Consider the following 26,972-nt stretch of genomic DNA (forward strand, 5'->3'; position numbering starts at 1 on the left):
CACTTACCCGCATGTTGTTAGAAAAGGACACACTCCGTTCGACTATCCTCTCGCTCATCCCGTTTGCTTCCCGTTCCGCTCATTGCTTTACTCAACCTTAATAGTAGTAGCTGAATACGGTTCCAATATGGTTTGTCAAAAATCTTCAGTGCACGGTCTTGTTATAGTAAAAGGTCTTTGCCACAGACAAGATATATGTTTGCACACCCCGTTAAGACTGCTAAATGCGATGCGGTATAAAAAGGAGTAGTTATAAAAAAAAACATAAATAATGCATTCCATGTTTTATAAAAGCAAAAAAAATGATTGCTAAAAATTATGTGCATATTATGTGAATACGAGCGTCATAATGAGTCATATTTTTGAAAACGTTACTTCTAAAAATTTTGAATTTGAAATGAAACAACCACTGAATAAAATATCTACCCTCATTTTTAAATAAGATATCAATGTGGACATCTTGATCTTTTTTTCTAGAAGTAGTTAGGACCAGCAAAGCAATACGTGCAGTCACTCGAGTATATCGAAATTTTAATCAAGGAATTATTTATTGTAACAATGTATTTATTCAAAATTATTTATAGCGAATAATATATGTGTTTTGTTATTTGACGGCCATTAATAACATTCAAGAATCTATATATTTTTATAATCATGGCCTCAGGTAATTTTTTAACGGTTAAAACTCGTTTAACGGAGTTTAAAAATAATTCGGACAAGGATACAATAAGTGAGGTAAGTGTTATAAAATACACGTATTTTTTTATTTCGATATAAATAAGTATTTCTTGTTGGAACATTGTAACCATCCGCCATTTTAAGATTTAACGGCATGACTCATAAAGAGAATCATATTTTTTATTTCACGATTTCATGTTTAATTACATAATTTGAATATAAAATTCTAATTCATCTTTATTTTTAAACGTAAACATTAAAGTTTAAAATTGATCTTTAACAGAAATAAGGTTTTTTTTCCTATTTTGCAAAGATTGAATGAAGGTTCAAAGACAAATTTTCTTATAGCTTGCTTTAGTTCTTTGCTTTACTTTTAATTTTAATTGAATTGCAGTTTAATATTATAATTGCATTTCTGGGTTGAACCGGATGTAATAGTAAAGCAAAATTAATCAAAAATAATTTATTCTATACTCAGACCAAGTTAACTCTGCAGCGATTTTGATGGCACAGACTGTGCATTGTGCAAGTGTTATTTGAAACGTCAAACTTCTATGAAATTATGACTTTTAAAATAACACTTGCTCAGTGTGTGCTATCAAAATCGCTGCCGAGTTAGCTTGGTCGAACTCCATTCCACACTATACAATACATATAGATTCTACCTTAGTGTATGGGGTAAACACCTCAAAAAAGGAGTGTAGGTACATACAGTGTACAAGTTTTTGATCTATCAAGTGGGTGAAGTTTAATTAATAGGGAATATTACGCGAAACTGCGTAGGGGGCGCCACAACCACAATCTGAGGGTCTATCGCGAAAGAAGAAAATCGAAATTTCGTTATCTAACATCTCTGTCACTCTTGCATATTTGAGCGATAAAGAGGCAGATAGCAAAATTTCGGATTCGCGTTTCGAGGTAGGTCCTCTGATGCATCAATGTCATATTTTATTAATATGTCAGTGCATCACGGGAGTTTTGATATTTTATTATCTGAAAACTTGTCAAAAACCTGTTAATGGTACATTATGTATAAGTTACTCTATGGAGTCTATGGTTTACTAAAAAGGCTAGTGCTGCACTCTGGTGGCAGAACATTGCAGTAATACCCCCTATAATTACAGGCATCAGAAAGCGGCACGAGCAACTCTACGTCAGCTGAAGACCTCCAAAAACTCGCTGTGATTCTCGGCTTGAATAGCGTCGAAGATGTATACCAAGAACGGTTCCGTGTTGACAGACGCCGGTTGGAGACAATGCTGGCTGGTGAGATTTTATAAAAAAAAAATTTTTTTTTTGATGCAGCCAAAGTTTTTACTTTCTCCTTTGCATTCCAGATAATTTGGACGAATCTCAAATGGCACAAGCTTTCTTCCACCGGGTAATTATTTTTACGATCAAATTAATTAAACAAAGTCAACAATTCAATTGTTAATTTAAAATATTTTTTTCAGATAATGAATGACACTAACACATTGATCAACTGGCCGACGCGTTTAAAAATCGGAGCCCGCTCAAAAAAAGGTTGGTCACAATTTTCCTAAATAAAAATCAGAACGGCAACTTAGCAGCGGAAAGTGAAAGTACTTAACCTATTTTTGAACGCAGCCTAGAACTCAAAATTTCGGTTGGCCTATCAGCGGGCTCGAAATTTGGCGCGCTCGCGCCGGCGCCAAAAAGTCTCGACGCAACGGCGCCAGTCCGGCTCGCTTTGCATTAAGTTTGAAAATATTAACGCGTCCGTTACTTAAAACCAAAATTAGCAATCAATTTATTATTTTATACGTATTTAAATGAAGTTATCATGGTTTCTACAGAGCATAGTGATGAATTATTGTATAATCTTATTAGAAAAATTCGTGATAATAATTTTAGTGATTTTTTTGGTAATAATTGTTGTCTACTTTTAACCTTAAATTGTTTATCGTGATAGTGATTTTCTGATTTTATTTATATGGTTTAGATCCCCACGTGAGAGTGGCCGGCAGGGTGGATGATGTGAAATTAGCAAGAGAAAAGATTATGCAGCTGCTGGATACGCGGGTATGTTGTTTAAAACTGATACTACCTCTTACAATTTCAGTACGTACGTACTCTAGATTCTAGGTACAGTAGGTACTTGTCGGAAAATCTAGTATGCTAAGCGTCAATTCATTTAATTGCCCTTTAAATACTGCGAAAGCTTCAATCACATATATTCTTATTGCAATAATTACATTCATTTGTATATGTATTGAATGTATGTACTTACTCGTACAGTACTGTACTAATTTAAGAAATTAGTAACAATGGCAACTATATTCTAATTAGCTATGCGAATTGCAAACATGATCATCAATTGCAAAAGGAAGTTTTATTGATTAATTATAGTTTGTGACAATAGCAAACTGTTTTGCGTCAGTCGTTGTTTGAGAAGGCGTCAGTCCTAAATTCCTAATTTCAAGGTCATCAAAGTGAACTAGCCATCGTTGACTTCGTAAACCTTATTAAACAGTGTATTTCAGCGGCGGTTATTTATAGGTGTGTAGTATGTGATGAGTTGTGTACCTAATGTACCTATTTATTAAGTTATGAGATTAGAGTTATACATAGGTAGGGGTTGAAGAGCGTATTAACACTTCTGGTTCTGGTATAGGTAGAATCAGCAGGCTAAGCTAACTCTAAAGCGTATTTGATAGCATTATAGTGTGGAAGGGTTAACATAAACTGGAGTTGCAGGCGTCCATTGGCTACGGTGACTGCTTACCATCAGACGGGCCGTATGATTGTTTGCCACCGATGTGGTACTTATAAAAAATGACAAATTTCTATGAAATTATGACGTTTGAAATAACACTTCCACTGCACTGTGCTATCAAATACGCTAGAGTTAGGTTGACTAGCCGATCTAGCCGTGCCGAATACGAATATTCTGCCGAATGTTCAGTTCAGATCTTAGCGAACCGAATATTCGGTTCATCTGTATCATTCTAATAATCTATTTAAAAACGCTTCAATTACGTAAGTAACAAAAGATTAATCACTTCTTAGGTAATTCCCTAAAAACAAACAGGTCAGTAGGCAAGGGACTCGCAAACAAATGTGACGTTTTCAACTTAAAGGTACCACATTGTCGGTTGTCGATAAGGTTGATTTCAAATTGAAGCTTTATGGAAATAGCGCCTTATTGACAACCGACAATAAGTACCCTTTTGGTTGAAAATGGCACAAATTTTCGACACTCCAAATTACCAACAGATCCTATGGATTCAACATCTCATCATGTGTTTTAATGACAAGGGTAAAATATCACCTAGTGGAAGAGAGTACTTGAAAAGTTCTGGAAGAGATTAAATTTTAACAATGTTGCAATTAACAAGACAATTAACAATATCTGCCAAATATTCGGCACTTGTAACCGAATCATTCGGCCGGATATGAACATTGGAAAACTTGCCGAATATGCCAAATACCGAAGAATTACCGAATATTAGTCCTATCTCTAGTTCATATTATGCATATTTTCTGATTAATTAATTATTCCACTATTAATTATGAATACGTTGTCGGCAGAGCAACCGTGTGACGATGAAGATAGACGTCAGCTACACCGATCACTCGCACATCATCGGGAAGGTAAGACAGTGAAATCTCGATAATCCGGCACTTCGATGGTCCGATATACCCAGTAATACGGCACTAGTAATACAAATGATCATTCTATGTCCTAAATTTATGTGCGCTTACATTTTTGCCTTCAATCTCTTTATAAATGGCTAAAGTTCCAGATAAGAGAAGAATTTTCTTTGCATTTAGTATATTAGTAAAATGTATCTCTACGACATAAGTACTAAAAAAACCGGACAAGTGCGAGTTGGACTCGCCCACCGAGGGTTCCGTTCTTTTTAGTATTTGTTGTTATAGCGGCAACAGAAATACATCATCTGTGAAAGTTTCAACTGTCTAGCTATCACGGTTCATGAGATACAGCCTGGTGACAGACGGACAGACGGACAGCGGAGTCTTAGTAATAGGGTCCCGTTTTTACCCTTTGGGTACGGAACCCTAAAAACCGGCCAAGTCCGAGACGGAGTCGCGCACGATGGCCACCATTACCATTACGCAAAAAACGGCCAAAAAATGACGTTTATTGTATGGGAGCCCCACTTAAAATAGCTATTTTAGTCTGTTTTTAGTATTTGTTGTTATAGCCGAGCGGCAACAGAAATAAATCATCTGTAAAAATTTCAACTGTCTAGCTATCACGGTTCATGAGATACAGCTTGGTGACAGACGGACAGACAGACATACATACATACATACATACAGACAGACAGACAGACAGACAGACGGATAGGGTCCCGTTTTTACCCTTTCGGTACGGAATCTGAAAGAACAATGAATAATATACACATTGGGTTTGTTTTAATTTAGATTTTTAAATAAATATTTTAGGAACGTTTGTTTTGTGCCTGCAGAGGTATACAAATGATATTACTTGGAGTAATAATCAACTTAAAGTTTCAACTGGTTTCATTTTAAAGTTTTTCTATAACAGCTAGCTATCGCGCATTTTTGTGATCTTACGTAAGGACTATCGAGACTCCCTCCGAGGCTCCTACCCCCCTGTAAGAAAAAATAAGACATGGTCGGCCCCCCTCCCCCCTAAATCTCCTTACGTAATAAATGAATGGCGCCTTACTAGTATTTGACACTGTATTATACAGCATAGATTGCTAGTAATTTAAATTTTGAACGGGACGGGTAGTCTATCTCGCGCGCGAGACACTATCACAGTGCACTCATGCTAAGCTCGTTTGAAAACAAGGTTCGAGTCATAGAAGATTTTTTTAGATCCACCTACTTTTCTAATAATATATTTTTTTTTTAATAAAACAAAAAAATATTGTTATGTATTTTCTTAAACGTAGTATACTTAGTCAACGCTAATATGTACTCCATAATTGTCGTATTGTATCAGATGAAGTACTTTGACACTATTGTAATGCAACATATAATACCTATATATGTAATACATACGATGTGGCTGTACTTCATAAAAAAACGGTACTTCCCCATTAGAGTTAGACCAAGAAAAGTCTTCAACGATTTTCATAGCATACGCAGTGCAAGTGTTATTTATACGTCATAATTTCATACAAGTTTGACGTTTAAAATAACACTTACACTGCGTGTGCTGTCAAAATCATTGCAGACTTTTCTTGGTCTGACCAATGAGGATATAATAAGATAGAGCGGTACTGTCATAGTAAATTTTGTAACCACTGTAAATTCACTGCCATCTATCGACATACTTTAAAACTAAAAATGAAGATTTATAAAAATACGTTAAAATGTATTTAAATATGGACAAATGATTTTTTTATTTGCATTAATTATTTTTATATGATTTTGACCCATGTTCTTTCACTCTTATGCGTTAAAATTATAAATAACAAACGAAACAGTCAATGCCCTCTATACGAGAGTAGGCCAAAACTAGTGGCGCCATCTGATCGAGAATCAAATTTTCTTGATTTTCGAGGCACGTTTTTTCCTTAGACTGTATCCATCTATTGGTCTGACTCTACAAAAAAAATCACTGCCGCTGCTCAGTAGTACATGACGATATTTTACACAATAAAATGTTCATGTACCGTTTTTAGGGAGGACTAACAATAAAACGTGTGATGGAGGAGACCGGCTGCCACATCCACTTCCCGGATTCAAATCGGACCAGCGCCATTGAGAAGAGCAACCAAGTTTCGATCGCCGGCGATATGGAACGCGTCGAGAGGGCCAGGGCTCGCGTTCGGGTAAGCGCATGCCTGTGGCGCCACCCTGGCGGCTTATGGACAGTTCATTCGTTAGGCTATTGACATCTACACATGTATTAAAGCTTGGGACTTGATGAGGATCAATGGCCTGTTCGGTATTCTAGATAATCAGAAAAAATCCTTCGCGCCTACAAAAATACCCATTGCAACACAGAATAAGTAATAATAGTACTATCATACATAAAGGACACTTCCTACAAACCCGAAGTTTGACAGCGATTCAGGGACGAATCATGCTGTCCCTTTTTATTGTATGCTACTATCTCTTTCGGCTATGTAGGGTTGTCAAAATTCAAGTCATTATCTTATCTGTGGTCGTGCACGCAAGGGATGTCAAGTTGTGCCAACCCTAATAATTGCTCGGAACAATGCTGAGCCGAACGGAGCCGAGTTTGCCCGAAAGGAGGAGTATCCCCTCACTGATTGCAACTTATTTAATTTATCGTATTAACCCATTGCAACTGTACTATTTGCTTTTTTTCATCAGGCACTAACTCCACTGGTGTTCTGCTTCGAGCTGCCGATTGTGGCGCCATCTCAGCCGCTGCCCGACATCAACTCCCCATACGTGCAGCAGATACAAGAACAATATAATGTGCAGGTAAGTCATATATTTAGTAACCGTGCTAAAGCGAAGGTCTACCTTTCAGCTTTAGAAAAATGCTTCCGTATGGCGAGTTTGCGAAGTCGACAGCTCAAAAAGCTACTAGAGTTAGGTGTGTCATATTGTATGTTTCGTTTTGATATTATGTGTCGAGAGGATGTCAATATAATAGCAGTCACTTTCTTCAAAAATGCTGAAAACAAAATGCACAAGCAACATGCCAACATGAAATGTCTGTTCCTGAAATGTGCGTCTCATGTGGCTTCATGTGTGAGCAGTGGCGTAACTAGGGTGGGGGGCAGAGGGGGCAAGTGCCCTGGGCGCCATCCAAGGGGGGGGCGCCAAAATGGGCAAAAGGCAGCAGCAGGGAAACTTTAGTCAGTCGTCAGGGGGCGCAAATTTGGTGACTGCCCCGGGCGCCATATCCTCTAGCTACGCCCCTGTGTGTGAGCGATCTTCATTTAAGTGTCATAATTAGCTTAGGTCTTAATTTGTCATTTTTGTATCTAAAAATCAATTAACCGATAGGCAAGACCTAAGTGATCCTAAAATTAAGAATACTAGTGAAACTAATATCCACAGTTTTGTACAGTCCATGGAAAACTACGATGCAAGTGCCTGCAACGTAGAATTCAGCCTCCTTTTAGGGTTCCGTACCCAACGGGTAAAACGAAACCCTATTACTAACACTCCGCTGTCTGTCTGTCTGTCACCAGGCTGTATCTCATGACCCGTGACAGCTAGACAGTTGAAATTTTCACAGATGATGTATTTCTGTTGCCGGTATAACAAATACAGTATGGGGCTACAGTATGGGGTTCTTCAAAAAAGGAGTGTACAGGTTTTTAAAGGGTCGGCAACGCGCATTTAATATCTCTGGTGTTGCAGGCGTGCATAGGCTACGGTGACTGCTTACCATCAGGCGGGCCGTATGCTTGTTTGCCACCGTCGTGGTATAAAAAAACAATACTAAAAACAGAATAAAATAAATATAAGTGGGGCTCCCATACAAGTAACGTGATTTTTTTGCCGTTTTTTGCGTAATGGTACGGAACCCTTCGTACGCGAGTCCGACTCGCACTTGGCCGGTTTTCTAACTTTTAAGAAAAGAAGCCTAATTTTGTTTTCCGGCGTGTTAAACTGTGATTCCTATGTTTACTCATGTCTGTAAACGATAGTGCCTGTGAAAAAAGTAATGCAATGTTTTTTATTATGAATTACTTCCAAGGAAGTTTAGGTTAATATATTTTTCCCCTAACTAGCTCGGAAAGCCGTCTTTTATCCTTTAAAACAAGCGGGTAAAAACGCATTTTATCCACTAGTGGCGAAAGTAATTTGACCTTAGAGCGTGTTTAAGTAGCTTTTGACAGATAACAAAACGTAAAACGCTCATAATAATGGTTCGTTCGATATTAATTATCATTAAATAAATGGTTTGCTAATTTATTAAAAAATACCAAATCTAGCTTTGTTTAATGATTTTAAGTCATAAACCTTAAAATTCCGTAAGAAACATTTGTTTCTTTATAATGATGTTGAATATAATTCTAAACGCACAAGTTGAGTCGATGCAATTTCAAAACGTATCGTCAGAAATGTCAATATTGTCAACAATAATTTTACATAATATTATACAATATTGATGATGATATTGATGATTATAATCACCCGATGATGATTATAATGTGTACAAATAAAGACTTATTTTTTTACGAGCTGTTTTTTTGCATGTTGCACTTTCCTCGCTATAGTGAGGTGAAAAGTTTTGTGTTACACACGGGTGCAAATGTATTTTACTTTTCGTGTGTTGAAACACTCGCGGGTAAAATGCAACTTTGCACCCTTGTATAACAAATAACTATAATATGTCAAAGAAGTTTTACTTCAATCGCGCGTAAAGATTACATGAACATTTTTTTTTAACAGGTCATGCTCCGCAACCGTCCCAAGCTCCACGCAAACCTTCTGGTGGTGAAGGGAGTACAATGGGAGGTGCAGGCCACTATGGAAGCTACAGGCCTGCTCATGAACTACATGTGCGGTCAGCTCGCGGTAAGTCATACATTTCCAACATCATTCTTCCTGGGTTCAAAAACTGTTTTTCGTTTTAGAATGCTCATATCGTTAGGTTACAACTTTACAATTACAACCACAATAGGGTATTTGACTGTATTCAAAGTAAATTATTATACCATGCATTTATTTTACACCATGCATGAAATAAAGCACCAGAAGATTAATAGAGAAACGTAGACAGCACTCAGCAGTTATATTTAGACATAATTTCTATTTTAATAACCCGTATAAAACTATAAAGAGTAGGTAATTTGATTGTGACGTCACATGCTAGTGTTTCATATATATTTCATAGTAGCAAAATCGTTTTGACAGTTCGAAAAAAGAAACTGATTTAACTAGTACTTAGTCAACAAATACAATACAACCAATATTATAAACGGGTAATTGGGTTAAATCGGGAACGGGACCCTATTACTAAAGACTTCCACTGTCCGTCTGTCCGTCTTTCTGTCTGTCTGTCCGTCTATCCGTCTGTCTGTCACCAGGTTGCATGTATCTCATCAGCCGTGATAGCTAGGTAGTTGAAATGTTCACAGATGATGTATTTCTGTTGCCGCTATAACAACTATTTAATACTAAAAACAGAATGAAACAAATATTTAAGTGGGGCTCCCCATACAACAAACGTGATTTTTTTGCCGTTTTTTGCGTAATGGTACGGAATCCTTCGTACGCGAGTCCGACTCGCACTTGGCCGGTTTTCTAACTTTTAAGAAAATAAGCCTAATTTTGTTTTCGGGGGTGTAAAACTGTGATTCCTGTGTTTAGGCATATGTTTAGGCATGCCTGTAATGTTTGATAACTCTGCTTTTAATTCGACGGTATTAAATACAGATTTCTACAGGTTAGGGGACATACATTAATTACGTTACACGTTTAGGGGGGGAGGGGGTCAAGAAAATGTGACATGTTGTGACAAGGGGGAGGGGAGAGTCACAAACTTTGATTTAAATTATTTTATTCGCTGTACAGTTAAATAAAAAGTTTTTGGAACGACAATCGTTTTTAATCGTATTTTCTTTCCTAATCTGTTTTGGGTTTTAATATTACTAATATTTCTTTTGTCAAAAATATTTTGATCAAATATTCATAATACTTAATTCTATTCGCCGATTACATTGAAAAAATGTGACGTCACACCAGGGGTGGAGGCATTTGCCAAATGTGACCAAGTGTGACAAGGGGGGGATGGGTAAAAAAACCTCGAAATTCGTGTGACGTAATTAATGGATGAACCCTTATTAAGGTAGTCACGTCCCCGACAAAGTAGACCTTTTTTGTGGAATGCCCATCTTCGTTGCTTCGTGCGTCATCGTTGTCTCTAACTGTGCCTAAATACTTAATAGTTATACCTTTTTTCAGAGCCAAACCCATGTCCAAATGTCGCTAGAAATCTCCCCCATCCACCACAACGTGGTCGTAGGCCGCGGCGCCGACCAACTCAAGGTCATCATGAAAGGAACCAACACGCAAATCATGTTCCCTGATGCTGATGATCCTAACATACCTGTGATTAAGAAGAGTTGCGTCACTATAACTGGACAGATTAAGGATGTTTACACGGCGAGGCAGCAGCTTGTGGTGAGTTAATAAATGAATGAAATAATATTTTTATTTCGTGTAACACATGTTTTTATTAGTGGAACTTACAAACTAAGGGGTTAGTATAGTATGTACATACACTGATGGGGGAATGCAATCCCTCACAGTGTGACAAGCAGTCAACCCTGTCCGCTATCATTCGTAGGATGCTGTTGGGACTGCCACGCACCCGGCGCACCAGGGATGCTGCGCCGTAAATAATAATAATAAATTCGTTTATTGACAGGCAACTGACACCCATAGAAATGTTACATACAAATAATTCAGACAATAAAACATAATATTAGGACTAACTACAAAAAAAGACAAAAGGTTATATACATATAATAAAAATTAAAATACGATATGTACTAAATAGCACACATATATTATATACTTTATATAGTCATTAGTCACCTGCGATTCCTGTCTCGGTGCACAGATCGGAAGATTTGACTATCCGGATCCCTGAAAATGGTTTTTATGATATCGTTTTCTGAATAACTAAGTCTCTACGTTTAGATTACCCTTACAACCTGATCATGTGATGCTCATGTCATTAAAAAAAACTGTATGTTATGAGTGGGTCTTCCTACTTGGAAGCAGGTTTTCAGGCCCAGGTAGCAAAAGCACTACCTGCTTTAAGAAGTAGAACTGTGTAATATTTCACTTTATTTTAACAAAACTTTCATTTATTTGCCTATTTATCTTCTTTTAGCTTTGTTTACGGGATTCGCAACTACCCGCACTTAGTCATGATTTTTCATTTTACCGTACGCTAGGGTTGTCACACAATGACATAAGTCAATACTCATTACTCCTATAATTAGTCTGTCACGGTTAAAGCGTTCGCTAAATTTTATTGTATGGGAAGTTTCATAGACTGTTTAATATTGCTGCATTGGTGCAACTGGCCCTTAACCTTTCAATATTTTTTCACGCTGTATATTTGCTAAGTTTTAGCATTTCATTTATAACCTTTACCAATTTGTCAACAGGGAAGCCTCCCCCTGGTAGTGATCTTCGACGTACCCGAAGAGGCTTGCCGCTTGGAGCCCGACGCAGCCGTCAAACTGATGCACAAATACAACGTGTACATCAACATCCGCCGCAAACCGAAGCAGGGCATCGCGTCCGTTGTCATCAAGGGCATTGAGAGATGTGCAGGTAAAATATCGCTTTATAATTTGTTGCAGGAAGCGTACTTATTGAAACACTGGAGGTTGCGCGCAGAATAGTCCAGGCGCGGGGAGCGAATGCACCCGTTCGTGGTCCACATTCCATTCGTTCGGACGAAACGTTTTGCCTCCTCCTTTTTGGTACGTACGGCTAAGGAATGGAATGCGCTCCCGCCATCTGTATTCCCTGATCAATATGACCTCGGTCTCTTTAAAACAAGAGTGAATAGGCTGTTACTGAACCGGTGAGCTCCATCTTAGGCCCTGTCTTCACTTTCCACCAGGTGTGACTAGGGCCAATCGCCGATCAGTTTATAATTTAAAAAAAAAGATCCGGCCCGCTATCCCTTATAAAGGGTTTTGTATGGGTTTTGATAAGGCTTAACTCGCCATACTCTTTGCCCGTTAAAACCCCTTTATTTCACTTTTAAAACCCTTATCGTCCGCTCACCAATACAAGCATGTTGCTTATAACGGTTAGCCTTATAAAAGGATACACTTTTAGCATATGTGTACTAATTTAAACCATTTACCTTGATCATAACACACATTACTTTGCATTCGATAGCGAACGATCGTCTACTATATGATGTAGTCGGAATCGTCAGTAGCTATTTTACTCATGCGTTTATGGCGCATGGCATACTGCATCCGATTCGCAAGTCGCTCCGACGTGCGCGCGGGATGTCGCTATAATACGCGAATAGCGTTGTCTCGCTCAAATTTCGGAGCGATGTGCGAATCGGATACAGTGTGAAAAAATTAAGACTAGGAACGCTGATCCCGATGCCGCCACGCACTTATTGCGTCTATTTCTCTGATTTCTCGTCCACGGTGATGCCCTTGAATAATATTAGTTGCTTGGTGCTACTTTCAAAAGAATTTAACTTGGTAACTACTTTCAAGTAGCAATAGGCGCAGCGCGGGACGTCATTTATGGTGATATATTTCTTTCTTTTTCTACATGATTTTGTTTGCGTAGTCTTTAGTTTTTTGCATAAAGTTTTTAAAGCCCGCCTTAAATTCTGAAGTCATTGACAATATTGTATTTTCTGCTAGGTGACCTGTACGAAGCACGCAGAGAATTACTCGGTGGTAAGGAGCCCGTCATCACGGCAGAGATCCCGGAATCCTACAGGTGAGGATTTTATATGCCGAATGCCTGCTTACCATTCAGAAGCTTAAACACGCCTTGTAATTTTTTATTCAAAAAAAAAATCTTGCAAATAATAATATTTTTTATACAGCATTCCGGCCTTGCCATCCATGCCGTTCGTATACACGCCATTCTCTCCGTCGCACCCGACGTCCACCAACTCCCCGTGCTCGCCGTACAACCTGCAGCTGTCCGAGATGTCCAACTACACCAGTCCCATGTTTCAGACACCCACTCCAGGTCACTTTTATTTTACTACTGATACTACTGATATTCGAAACTCCTCGCTTTGGGCAAACTCACGGAGTCGGCTCAGCATTGCTCCGAGCAATTATTAGGGTTGGCATTGGCACAACTTGACGTCCCATTGCGTACACGACCACAGATAAGATAATGAAGTGAATTTTGACAACCCTAAATAGCTGAAAGGGATAGTGCCTTGTATTAGAAAGGGATAGCATGATTCGACCCTGAACCGCTGTCAAACTTCGGTTTTGTAGGAAGTATACTTTTTATTTTCCTGTCTATAATCTAAACCTGAAACCTTAATTTAACAGGAGGCTACCCCAGCCCGCTGTCACCAGTTGCCATCACACCCCCGGTCTACCCCAACACCTGGCTGATACCGTCTCCCCAGCCCCGGCCCGGGCAGTTCCACTACCCCAGCATGGTCAACGTGTACAAGAACAACGCTTGGAACCGTGAGTGTCTTATTATAGGTATCGTCACCAGAGGTGACGAGGTGAGGTCACGCACTCAACAACATGTCATGTACCTACCTAATGGCTCTTCTACACGATGGGCCAGTAGGCCCACTAAGATGGGCCAGCCTGTAGAGGGTAGTGGTGTCGGATGGCTTATTATGTCGCGGCGGGATGGCGATGTCGGTTTTTCATTCGCACATCAAAGGTAGTGGGCGTTTTGGCCATCGTTGGATGGCGCTTACCCATTTCCACGTGGCCCATTCCATAGTGCGTGCTCTCGACCATCGCATGGCCATCTCGCTGGTCCAACGCTGGGCCATCGTGTAGAGGAACCAATAATAACAGCGAGAATCTGAAATTACCTGTATACAACAGCCAACTGCAAGACCGATCAAAAAGTTTCTTATAGGTATTTTTTAAATACCGATCTCTTCAATGTCATTCACTCATTCTTATGAGTGAATGACATTGTACCTAATAATTTAACTCGACTTTCCTGCCGAGTCTGTAGACCCATACAAGCTTTCATGAAATATACCTAGGTATAGTATGGATTTTCTCAAATGATTTTTACGCCTCATACCCTAATCTGTTAAATAAAAGCCTTTGTTTCTTTTGTTCAATGGTTACCTGCTACCGCTTCTGACTAAACGCGAACAAACTACATGTATAGTATACCTACTGCTAGATAAGATTAAATGTGATCCGGGAGAGGTGGTGCTTCCTGCCGTCATACAGTTTTTACTAGTACGGAGGAATCGTTTCCTGCTCTTATGAACAACATGATGTAAATTAAAATTGTACTTAAAGGAAATAAATAAATTGAAATAAAAAACTCGTTTAAAAAGAAATTTTACCGTCCTATTTATATGGTTCAAATTAATGTAGCAGCTCTCTATTCTGAGGCCACACACAGGTCACCTTTCGTCCTTCATTACACAAACTCGTTATCTCAGAATGAGCTGTTACATTTTGAACCTAAATACTATCACGATAGTTGCTTTTTAACGACATGGTTGCTTTTGGCACGCGCTCGGCACTCGATTAAGGCGCCTCTCCATAGAAGAAACAAAGACTTTTGCTTAACGGATTAGGGTCTGAGGCCTAAAAATCATTTGAGAAAATTCATACTATAGGTAGCTACTTTTACAACAATCCACTTATGTTATATCCAATTCCGAGCCAGGTTTTTAAGAGTTCGTTAAAATCACGTTTAATGATTAATGACAATATTGGGGACTAATTTTATTACTTATACTACATTACTTATACATGTAATGAAATACTTACCTACATATAGTAGTAATCATTTAATCCAGATAACATTGATCCATAATTAAAACATACAAAACATTTGCAATAAAAATAAAAAATAAATAAGATTAAGTATAAAAGATAGATCCATTAAAATTAAATTGACTAAGCATTTGATAATTGAATGATAAAATATAAAAGATCTTGACAATTAATTGATGGGTAATAATAAAATTAATTGATTATTAAAAAGATAAACAATTTAAAACTATAAAATTGAAATTAAGATATATTATGCACAGTCAAATTTAGTTAAAATGCCAAAACTTAAAACTAAAAAAAAATCAATAGGTATATAATATAAGGATCCATGACTAGACATTAAAACTAAAATAACTGGGCATTTGATGAATGATAAAAAATAAAATTAATAATTATAAAATCCACATATTAAAATAAAAATAAAAATTAAAGTTAAACGCTCTAAAGGTATGCGCAGTCAAGTTTAGTTAGAATGTCAGGACTTAAAACTATTCTTAAGTTAGGATAATGTGGGAACATGGAGACTGTCCCAGTGCCTTGCTATTGGGCAATCTAGCCTATTAGCTACCAGACTTAGGATGCCGTTGGAGCTCTCACGTACGCGGCGCATAAGGGAGGCGGCCCGTTTTCGCACTATGGCATGAAAACATTGAAAACCATCTACTCGCGTATCCGCAAACATACCCGAAGCGCTACAGAACTTAGGAAGACCCAACAGCATCCTAAATATGTTATTGTACTGAACTCGCAAGGCGCTGACTGTCCTCTGAGTATAGTTGACCCACAGGCTGCACGAGTAAAAGGATTGGCAATATGCCTTAAACAGAGTTATCTTAACTTCCCTATACATATAACATTAACGTTCGCAGCTATGTCAAACGGTCCAGACATGGGCAGCATGCAGCCACCAATGATGTTGCAGCCCACATATCAGCAAATGCCCGAGGGTCGTCATGTAAGTTTTTAATTCATTACACAGTTGATATTCAAAGTTAGTTTATGTACGACACACGAGCTTTGTCGGTGCAACGCGATATCGGGTTAGCAATGATAATTTAATTTCAATTTTATATTAAAATTTCATATAGTATTTTAGGTGGCAAATTTAGACCACCGAGAGTTGAGCGGTGGAGGCGAAATTGAAATCTATAAAAACTATCGGCAAGCTCACGTTTGCTAATAGTTTACGAGTATACGAGTACTTGTATCCAAGATACTTACATGTACTTACTAAAATGACAGGTCGATAATCATCCTGTGACTTGTGTTGTCCTAAAATGACAAATCGGAGGGAATATTACGCGGAACTCTGCGTAGGTGGCGCCACTACCACAATCTAAGGGTCTATCGCGAAACAAGAAAAACAAGATTTCGTTATCTAACATCTTTGTCACTTGCATATTCGAGCGATGAAGAGGCAGATAGTGAAATTTCGGATTCGCGTTTCCCGGTAGATCGGTAATCAAACCGCCTTGATGCATCAATGTCATATTTTATTATCTCTAAAAACTTGTCAAAAACCTGTTAAAGGTACAGTATGTATGTTACTCTATGGTTTACTAAAAAGACTAGTGCTGCACTCTGTGGTAGCAGAACATTGCAGTAATATCCCCTATTTGGTCAATCTGTCATTTTAGTATCTAAGATACTTATAAACAAGGGTTTTTTTAGGCCTAAGGGCCCAGAAAGTTCACGATTTTGAGTCGTCACATTTCCACCACCAGCCTACATAGTGGACAGTAGTAACCGATCGTTTGATCCACAGACGACGCTGAGCCAGCTCCTGAACTCCAGCTCGCAGGCGAGCAGCGGGTACCAGAGCAATTTTACCGGAAGCTCCGTGTCTTTAGATACGCAGAATATTTCTGGTAAGTTGCACAAACCAAGCTACCGCTTTAATGGTAGGCAAATTGTACAACGAGAGCATAAAACTACTCATTTTAAGAGCCCATGAACTCAAAACAGAATATAGATTGACGAATCCAGCAACGTAAAAACTATTATAATGTATTTAACAGGTACTTAAATACAAAATACAGTACGTAGCGGCCCCATTTTTAGGGTTCCGTACCCAAAGGGTAAAAACGGGACCCTATTACTAAGACTCCGCTGTCCGTCTGTCTGTCTGTCACCAGGCTGTATCTCATGAACCGTGATAGCTAGACAGTTGAAAATCTCACAGATGATGTATTTCTGTTGCCGCTATAACAACAAATACTAAAAAGTACGGAACCCTCGGTGCGCGAGTCCGACTCGCACTTGGCCGGTTTTTTAAATATCCATCGTTAAATTTAAATAATCACAATTATTTAGCAGTGGCGCTAGTAAGCACGAGCAGGTCTTAATTTATTTTCTTTATTTAGGATTACCAACAAATAATATAAGATGTATTGCTGTATGCTCTTAAAACTATGTAACAATCATGGCTGATGCTTATCTAATTATACCACAACTTATATTAAGTATCTTTACCTTACTTATAAATTATTAACATGCAGTAAATTTATACTAATGCTAGTACTTGACAACTTGGATGAGATCGTAAATCTATAAAGTCGATATTTATTGGCTCCTCTACACGATGGCAGTCTAAGGGACGCAGGTATGCGGTGGAATGAGATAGCAATATCACTTGCTCCCTCTAACGCATAAATGCGTCCCTTGTACTGGCCTACACTGGGCCATCGTGTAGAGAAGCCCTATGAGCTACACATTGATGTATTATCATCTTTTTTCAAACATCTTTTTTCTTTCATTGTATTGTCCTGTGTATGTGTGCTTTATGGAATAAATGTCTTTCTTCTTTCTTCTATCAGGTGGCGATAGGAGCAACATCGCGTCTCCGTCCGTGTCTCCGATCAGCAAGGGCCACAGTCCGGCGCCTTTGTCCGAGACGGATCGCTCTCAACAGGGTATGTTTTGCTTTATTTATTTGCGGTTTTCTGTAAAATAATTGAGGTAACTATAGTTAACGCTATCTCTACTGAGCTCGTTCACTTACCTGTGCTAACAATGGCATTCTGTTAAACAAAAGCCATTATTTCTTTTGTGTGAGCGCGTGGCCTTTGTGCCTGCGCGCGTGGCCAATTGTGTGTGAGCCTCAGGCACAAAGGCCACGCGCTCACACAAAAGAAATAATGGCTTTTGTTTAACATAATGCCATTTGTTAGTACAGGTAAGTGAACGAGCTCAGTACAGTTTATGAATAAATACTAATAGTTACGTCGTAATGTTGAATGAAAAAGGACGCATTTTGCAAAATACGCTCGTTTGTAGGAATAAGGCCTCTATGCAAGCTATAACAAACACAGTGACATTTTGCAAATGTTGCACTATTTGCATCTCTTTCTTTGGATTGGTAGATGGTAAAAAGCTAGAAATAAAATTTAAAGTAATATATGATATTATTGTGTTTAATTTGTTTTATTTTCTTGCTTAAATAATAATAAAGTTTGAGTTTGTGTTATGCAAAAAAAAAGAGTTAAAGTCAAAGCTTTGAATGTTTTTTACACAATCGTAGAAATCTTCGAACAATACCGGCTTCCGACTTCCGACACGTCTTCAGAGTCGTCTTCGTCTTCATCACACACAGATCTTTATTGGTACTTAAAATGAATACATTTTACAGTCAGACAATTCTTAAAAATAAAATTATTATTAACAATAATAAGTTAATATAAATGTTACAGCTGTTTAGAGGATCATTTCAAGGGATAATTGTGAAGGGAGGAGCCTAAGCGATATCTTAAATACCGTACAAATCATTTTGCCATTTTTTGCGAGGGAAAACGTGCACACAGTCGGCTCAGTAACCCAGAAAGGATCTTGGCCTCTGACACATTTTACTACATTATAGTAATACAGTTTTACTTCCAGAAATAGCGAGCATCGTATCCGATCTGCCTCTATCGGAGCGACGCGCGCCAGGCTGTGAGAAGAAGACCCTCGAGACTCTCGGCAAACTGTCGCCTCTCACCGAGTATCGCAAGATGAAAGCCGAAGCTAGCAAGGTATAGTAAATTACATACCTAGGGCAATAACGTAAGAAATGTCTTTTTTTTTATAATGAATAGGCAGGCGTTTAACCACGATCCCACCTGATGGTAAGTGATGATGCGGTCTACGGTGGAGCACGCTTACCTATGAGATACCTATTAACTCTTGCCTTGAAGAGCCCCAAATTGTACTCATGCGGAAACACAGACTCGGGCAGGGCGTTCCACTCCTTCACTCGTTCTTGGATCACATTCACCCCCCCATCATCTCTTAGCCGATTTCGGCCACAGCGACTGCGTTTTACCGCTGAGAGCGTCCCTGGTGCGCTCTCAGGTAACTGACATAGCCAATTTTTGCAGCGAGTGTGGTCGCACAGGTCAGCACCCCTCCGACACAATTGTAAAGTATGACTAATGTAATAAAAAGTTGACAAACATGATGTTATCTGAGGCATTCTTATTTACTGCCCGAGGTTTGTACACTATCTTTTGTTTGGAGTTCATAGATCGACGAATCCAGCAACATAAAAACTAGTTTGATATTCAAAACTAGCGACCCGCCACGGTAGTTCAACTAATTTACACAGTGCACAAAACCTTCATCTATTAAAAAAACCGCATCAAAATCCGTTGCGTAGTTTTAAAGATCTGAGCATACGTAGGAACAGACATACAGGCAGCGGAAAGCGACTTTGTTTTATACTATGTAGTGATGTCCTTAAATACAAAATATAGTACGTAGCGGCCCCCTTTTTTAAATATCTATCGTTCAATTTAAGTCATCACAATTATTTAGCAGTGGCGCTAGTGAGCACGTCGATTGGCTCTTAAACGAACTTAAAGGCAAGGTCACACGTTCAAGAAGTTTGCCGGTACCTATAACTAGTTAGTTAGTTAGCAATTAGCTCCATGCATTTTTTTTTTTGATTCATAATTTATATCGTCGGAACACCGGAAATGATAAAAATACTTTTGTAAACCTTAACATTATTTTATTAAAAAATATTTAAAATGTTGAAAATTTTTGAGCGGTTGAAACGCTCATAATTTTTGGCGCGAATTCGACAGAGCGTGATGACGTCACACGTTGGGCGGCCCAACTGACGTTTGCTACTAATGACACTAATCTGTCGAACGCGTGACGTCACGTGGCGTTTCGAGCGTTTCGCTCGCTAGCTTTTCGCGGGTAAATTTTTGTACTTTTTATTTATAATTTTAAGTAATTAAATGGTAATTTAAAAACGGAAATGCATTTGTAACATGATATAACGGTAACAAACATCCGAATAAAACATATTTCGTTCAAATATAAACTTCATGCATGAGGCTAATTTCCGCAACTCGACAACTAATGTGCCTATAACTAGTTTAGGATTATAATGTTCTGTTATCTTTCCGTAGGCCATGCAAGAGAAGGTGGGCAGCAACTACCGCATGCCGACGACTCGCTGGTCGGGGTACTACTTCAGCCACACCTCCCCCGGACCCATCAACATGAAGGAAGAAGTGACCGCTACTGTAAATAAACCTTCAACTAAATAATACTGCACAGAGATAGAGGAGTTTAATAATGTTTTTTTTTATACTACGTCGGTGGCAAACAAGCATACGGCCCGCCTGATGTTAAGCAGTCTCCGTAGCCTATGTACGCCTGCAACTCCAGAGGAGTTACACGCGCGTTGCCGACCCTAACACTCCTCTCCCTCGTTGAGCTCTGGCAACCTTACTCACCGGCAGGAACACAACACTATGAGTAGGGTCTAGTGTTATTTGGCTGCGGTTTTCTGTAAGGTGGAGGTACTTCCCCAGTTGGGCTCTGCTCTAGATCTGGAATGACATCCGCTGTCCTGTGCCCTACCACACAAAGCGAGATGTCATTCACAGTGCCCATACCTCTCTTTTGGACGTAGTTTAAGGACATACCCGGGTCCGGGTGTGTGTACAAATCGTGAGTTTAAATCAATTCTTGTATTGTTTTCAGCCTGAAAAAGGCTGGAATAAATCGGAGCTCGTGCGACCCAATATTATGGAGAAGCCTTCGCCGCCTCAAGCTGCACAAAGTTCGGGGAAGCCTTGCCGTTACCAGCAATTGTATGAGCTGCTTCGCGAGATAGGACTGCATAAATACATTGGTGAGTAAAGCGAAGTATAGTAGATAATAAGTTTGTCGAGAAGTAGCAGTGATACCGTGTGTGACAAGCGAACCCGAAAGAAGGGATGGCCTTGGTGTGTGGTTCATAATTAAATTCACAACACGCCAGTTACTCCGTGAATTGGTATATGTCTGCACTAATACAAATGTACTATTATTTAATACTAGCTTTTGCCCGCGACTTCGTCTGCGTGGACTTAGTAACCGCAGCTAGAGTAAGAATAGCGCCTGGAGAAAATCTCATAGCAATCTAAATTTAAGCATATTATGCACACAAATTAGCAGGCACTTCGTTAATTATCTCAATTCCACCTCGCTTTTTACTTTCTTAAGGGATGATTTTCGGGATAAAAACCATCATATGTCCTTCTCAGGGACTCAACCTATCTCTATGCCAAATTTCATCTAAATCGGTTCAGCGGTTTAAGCGTGAAGAGGAAACATACAGACAGACAGACAGACAGACTTTCGCATTTATAATATTAGTATGGATTAAAATCTAGGGAAAAAATACAGTGCCGAACTTCCTAACATTCTCAGAAAAAACAAACAGTATATTTTCGGCCTGCTGCAATTGTGGCCTACGGACCTTAGAAACTCCAGGCTTTTTAACAAGCATTAGTACTAACAGCAAACTATTTTCTTGGAGATCATCTTACTTAAGTAGCTAGTATCTTGTGATTGAAAACTCGTGAGTTCGGTTTCGGTGGTGGCGTCGGTGCCGGTCCGTCACCGTCAACGCAAGCTCCGCCAGACACTCCTCGGTACAGAGCGTTTTGCGACTTAAAATACGTGAGTGACCCGTTATTAATATATTTAATATGTTCTTTTAATCATCTTTCAGATTTGTTCAAGAAGCACGAGCTAGACATGTCTACGTTTGCGTCTCTCAGCGAGGCTGATCTGACTGAGATAGGCGTCACCGCCTTTGGGGCTCGCAGGAAGATGCTGCTAATCATCGCAGGTAAATATATTGGCTCCTCTACACGATGGGCCATCTTATTGGTCCACTAAGATGGGCCAGCGTGTAGAGAGAGTAGTGGTGTTGGATATGGCGATAGGATGGCCACGGTGTCCACGTTTTTCGTCCGCAAATGAAAGGTGGTGCGATGGTGCTTACGCGTCTACACGTAGCCCTTTCTTCACGTTCTTTTACCACTGAAAAACTCCGCCTTTTTGAGATTATTTCGTTTTCCTCACGATGTTTTCCTTTACCGAAAAGCGACTAATGAAAGTCGCACGCTCTTATTGATACCTAGGCTATATAGCCTATACCAACCAACACTTTTTACAAATGAAGAACATAAAATGATTTTTGATACAATTTGAAACTGGTGTGTTGTAGTTATTTTACGTGACGGTTTCAACTTAAAGGTACCACATTGTCGGTTGCCGATATATGTCGATTTCAAATTGAAGCTTTATGGAAATAGCGTCTTATTGTCAACCGTCAATAAGTACCCTTTTGGTAGTAAACGGCACATACATTAATGATCAATTGATGACTCCATTAATCAACAGAGCTACATTAATGATCAATTGATGACTCCATTGTATCTATCAACAGAGCTGCAAAAACAAGCGAGCGGGTACAAAGCGGCCGGCGCCGAGCGCAAGCTCGTCACCTCCCCGCAGTACAACACCAGCGCCCTCACGCAGGACAAGTGGTAGCTCGCTCAGTACGGAGTCGGACCATACACGAGGCCAGTTACCAAAGGAATCCTAAACACGTTCATACTCAACCCACGGTCCGCGGACCCCTAGGGCTTTTGACCCTGGTATTATCCTTGCCATCCAATCACCTTTAGAGTCGCTCCGCGCTAGCGTCTTTTGAGCGTCGGCGTCTAGTCAGCGCTATGGAAAATGGCGTCGCTGCGCAGTTGCGCCAACGTTGCGTCGAGCATCGGCCCTAGAGTTGACTAGACGCTGACGCTCCGGAGACGCTAATGTGGGGTGGAAGCTTTTAAGCAAATTCATCTTGCGGCCCGGGGCTACAAGTGAAAACAGTTTGAGTATAGCCATTATAGCCGTTTTACACGGGACCAGTAATCAAGACAGTTAACTTAATATAGCATTAAAAAAATAGACTAGCTTGATTAGGATTTTCTTTATTTATATACCATGGTAACTGACCTCTAAACACTATTAATGATCATTAGTAAACCTTATTGTAAGGAGATAAGCTCTATTAATGGTCAAAAGTTTATTTATTCCTCAAAGGACGACAATTTATAAATGTCTCTCGTCAAGATCAGACGCATTTCGTCAACTCTTAATGTTTTCAACTGAAACTATAGCAGAACCTGCACACAATGCCAATTTTGTGTAGATTCTTAGCTCTATATCATTAAGGTAGGTAATTGCATAAAAAAATAGTCTCAGTTTTTATTCATAAAGAAAAATAACCCTCATTCCACTTCGGTATGACCAAAAACCTTATAAATGTCACAGACATTGGATACTAAAGTGACGCTGGACGTTAAGTTTAGAAAACTGCTTACAAAATGACAAGAACTTACCCCAAACTGCCTGGGGTCCGCAGACGGTGTCTTATAGACATTCCCTACACTAGACCGTGTCACAGTGGCAGGCCAGACATATAATAAAATAGAACCGAATTACACCTCTCTAATGGATGTATTTTTCTAGCATTTTCTTGGACATGCACCGATAATTGGCTGCATTGTCTATTGTTGTGGACAATGCCGGAAAATGCTTCAAAGTACGTCCACGGATATATGCAACTAAAAAACTAAGTTTATAATAAATTGTCGTCAAATGGGTGTACCAAAGCAGTGCGTATTTCACAAGAAAACGTCCAAAAATATTTAACATGTTTTCTTACGATCAGCAATGCTTACATTTGAATTATTGATTAGTCTTTCAGTTCTTTATATGTTTAGACGTTTTAACAATAAGAAATCCGCTCTGTGTTCGTGTAAACGTACATTTACAAGCAGGATCGAGAGCTACCTAATGAGGCTATAGACAGAACAATTGTGTATCACAAATGAATATAATGACCCATGTTTTAAATCGATGATAAATATATAGATTCAACTAAACGACGTGCAAACTTGACTGACGGTCATATCTTCATTTGCTGATTGTACTTTTTTTAATACCTCAATCGTGACCAAATCTTTGATTATTAAGACTGATTATGACTGGAGTAAATAAAGTAACTAATTATGTACGCTGATAAATATAATTTACTCTAAATCAGTGATCTCAAAGAAGACTTGTTTAAGTGCCTTATGCTGCGTTTACATGGTAGGTAGCTACTAGCTACTGCGTACAACGGCCGAAACTACTAGACAAATTAAGTACTTTAAATGAGATATCAAGATATAGATATATATTGTTCGCTGTAGCTCGTCGCGCATTTAAACACAGCTTTATAATTAAGAAGAGTAACGCCGCATTTACATTCTTGCCAAGCAGATATTTTTTTTGTGCTTGGCAAGTTTGTAACTAAATAATCTAAATGCTCAAATAAGGTACAATTATCTATTTAAAATACTAGATGTTCCTATAGGTTTAGAATTAATGGAATGTCCTTCCTCGCGTAGATCGCCCGTTGATTTCTATGAGATTTTATTACATATCTAGTTTTAACTTGTTTCCTTTTTATAGATTTTTATGATAGCTTAAAGCGATACGACAATTTTTGAAAGACTATTGTTGAAGTAAACGGGCCTAGCGCCAATAAATTAGTGTTAAGATTAACTATAATAACCTAAGATCGTATAATCATTTAGCTTTAGATGAAGCATGTTTTATTTCTTGATTTTAACCATCCATTTTTAGCATTATGGTGCGACTAAATATAAATTATTTTCGTTATTACATTTCCTACGCACAACTTTGGGATCGAATCAAATTATTTTTATTACATATTTTTGATTTGTGTTTTAAGTAGTCACACTACTATATATAAATTATAAACTGAAATAGATGTTATATATTAAAGAAAAAGTGGCGAAGCCCTCCAGGGTTCAAGGCTTTTCTTTAATAAATGACCTCTATTTCAGTTTACATTTTCTATGCTTTTAATATTTGATTATTTCACTATTGGGAATACAGCGACGGTTTCTTTTATTTCATTTATCGAAAATCAGGAAAATACCAATCTTTACTCCTTTTTAAAACATATTCTGAAGAATATGATTCTAAAGGAAGCAATCAGAATTGGTTTCTGACTAAGAATAATCAAATATCGAAATATTTAGGATCGCGCAAATTGACTTGATTTTAAAAAGGACTCACATAAGTAAACAGAATAGATGCTCACATACCTTTTAACCTTTTTGTCGCCTTTTAGAATGTCATACTTGGTGTTAAAGCTGTTTAGGGTGATGACAGTGACTGGAACAAGTTTTTTTAGCATGCGAGTGTTGACCGGGTAGTACTACGAAAAAAAACTGTGGCTGTCCCTAGTAGGAAAAGTTTCATGGCTAGTACTGTCCGTGTTGGCGCTTGTATGCCAGTTGCTTGCATGCCAGCAACTGGCATTGTATAAATCGGCTTTAATGGAATATTGACTATCCAGGCTCTGGCGGCAAAAAGGTTAAGTGACAATTTCCAATGGACAGTCACAAAAAAGCAGTTATATTTTAATCAGTTAACATTTTAATATTTATCAGTAATCGTTATTTATATGATTATGAATTTAGGTTTTTTACTTAGTTTTTACATGTGCATTTGTATTTTAACCATATTAACATACTAATTTATTGTGAATGCTTTTTTAATGATGTATTTTCATATTTTTGTGTTAGTGGGAATTGTGAAGTGTTGGTACATAATTTTCATGATCTAGTGCTGTTTATTTTTTAATTCAATCACCCAAATTGAACCATGGAATTATGTATCGATTCATTTACTTTTTATTTGGTTTCTTTTAAGATCTGATGTAATTTTAATCATGAACTTGTGATTTGATAAATAGTTTTAAAGTATGATTATGAGATGTTTAACGTTATCTTTTAGTGTTTAAAAATACTATACAAGCTACTATTGATTTGATATGTTTAATTAAGATAAGTGATGGGTTAGGAGTTATGCATTTTTTGTTTGTATTTATATATTTTTTAAAGTTTGCACGATCGTTTTTAAGTTTTGCTTGTCCGATTAAAGGTTGAAAGTTAATTTTTTATAAGAATTCGTATTTTTATTTACTTGTACGCACACCCTTGCTAAGGGTGGTATTCCAATTGTCCAAGTTAAGCATTGCGTCTCACATCTTGGGTGTGGAATACCACCCCTAGGTACCCAACGATAAGCATGAGTAATGTTAATAGAAAAAATACATTTTACTTTTGTCTTGATTAGCCCTTCGTGTGGCAAAATGCTGTAGCGGGAATGTCTATTTGAATTTTATTTATTGGATAGAAAGTTAAAATCAAAGGCAATTGCCCCGTGGCCCGTATTTAATCTATAGAAATGAAAATCTAGTTGGCAAATTGTTTGAAACTAATCGCTTATCGCGCCCTTTAAGCAATGCTAAGCTGACTTCACATCTTATTATAATGAAAAAAGGTTCAATATTCTTAATTAATGCTTCGCCTGCGATCATCGTAATAACGTTGTTATGAATGGCAGTATAAGTATCGATAACATTCGTGATTTCTATTTTTAATAGCACTAATTAATCACACCATGTTCACTAGGTTTAATCAGCAAGATTAAAATAAGTAAAGTGTATTCATGCACTGTACATAATTTTAAAAC

General features: G+C 38.3%; 1 protein-coding gene across 1 annotated transcript; it reads left to right on the forward strand.

Moving 5' to 3' along the window:
• The first annotated feature begins 470 nt into the window (after positions 1–470).
• On the forward strand, positions 471–26,292 carry LOC134746781 (protein bicaudal C homolog 1-B). Its single transcript, XM_063681321.1, has 22 exons — positions 471–735; positions 1,803–1,944; positions 2,016–2,059; positions 2,133–2,202; positions 2,642–2,721; positions 4,231–4,293; positions 6,324–6,473; positions 6,982–7,095; positions 9,025–9,150; positions 10,540–10,758; positions 11,757–11,925; positions 12,996–13,074; positions 13,184–13,332; positions 13,650–13,793; positions 15,962–16,047; positions 16,858–16,960; positions 17,909–18,004; positions 18,969–19,102; positions 20,489–20,605; positions 21,069–21,219; positions 22,084–22,203; positions 22,807–26,292. Exons 1-22 carry the CDS (start codon positions 655–657, stop codon positions 22,908–22,910), a joined length of 2,541 nt encoding a protein of 846 aa, XP_063537391.1. The 5' UTR covers positions 471–654; the 3' UTR covers positions 22,911–26,292.
• The last annotated feature ends 680 nt before the right edge of the window (positions 26,293–26,972 follow it).

Source organism: Cydia strobilella, chromosome 13 (genome assembly GCF_947568885.1).
Source record: "Cydia strobilella chromosome 13, ilCydStro3.1, whole genome shotgun sequence".
NCBI lineage: Eukaryota > Metazoa > Arthropoda > Insecta > Lepidoptera > Tortricidae > Cydia > Cydia strobilella.

Coding starts and splice junctions, on each gene's coding strand:
- LOC134746781 (XM_063681321.1), top strand. CDS start 655: ATGGCCTCAGGTAATTTTTTAACGGTTAAAACTCGTTTAACGGAGTTT. Junction 2,203..2,641: donor CGGAGCCCGCTCAAAAAAAG/GTTGGTCACAAT, acceptor TATATGGTTTAG/ATCCCCACGTGAGAGTGGCC. Junction 7,096..9,024: donor AAGAACAATATAATGTGCAG/GTAAGTCATATA, acceptor TTTTTTTAACAG/GTCATGCTCCGCAACCGTCC.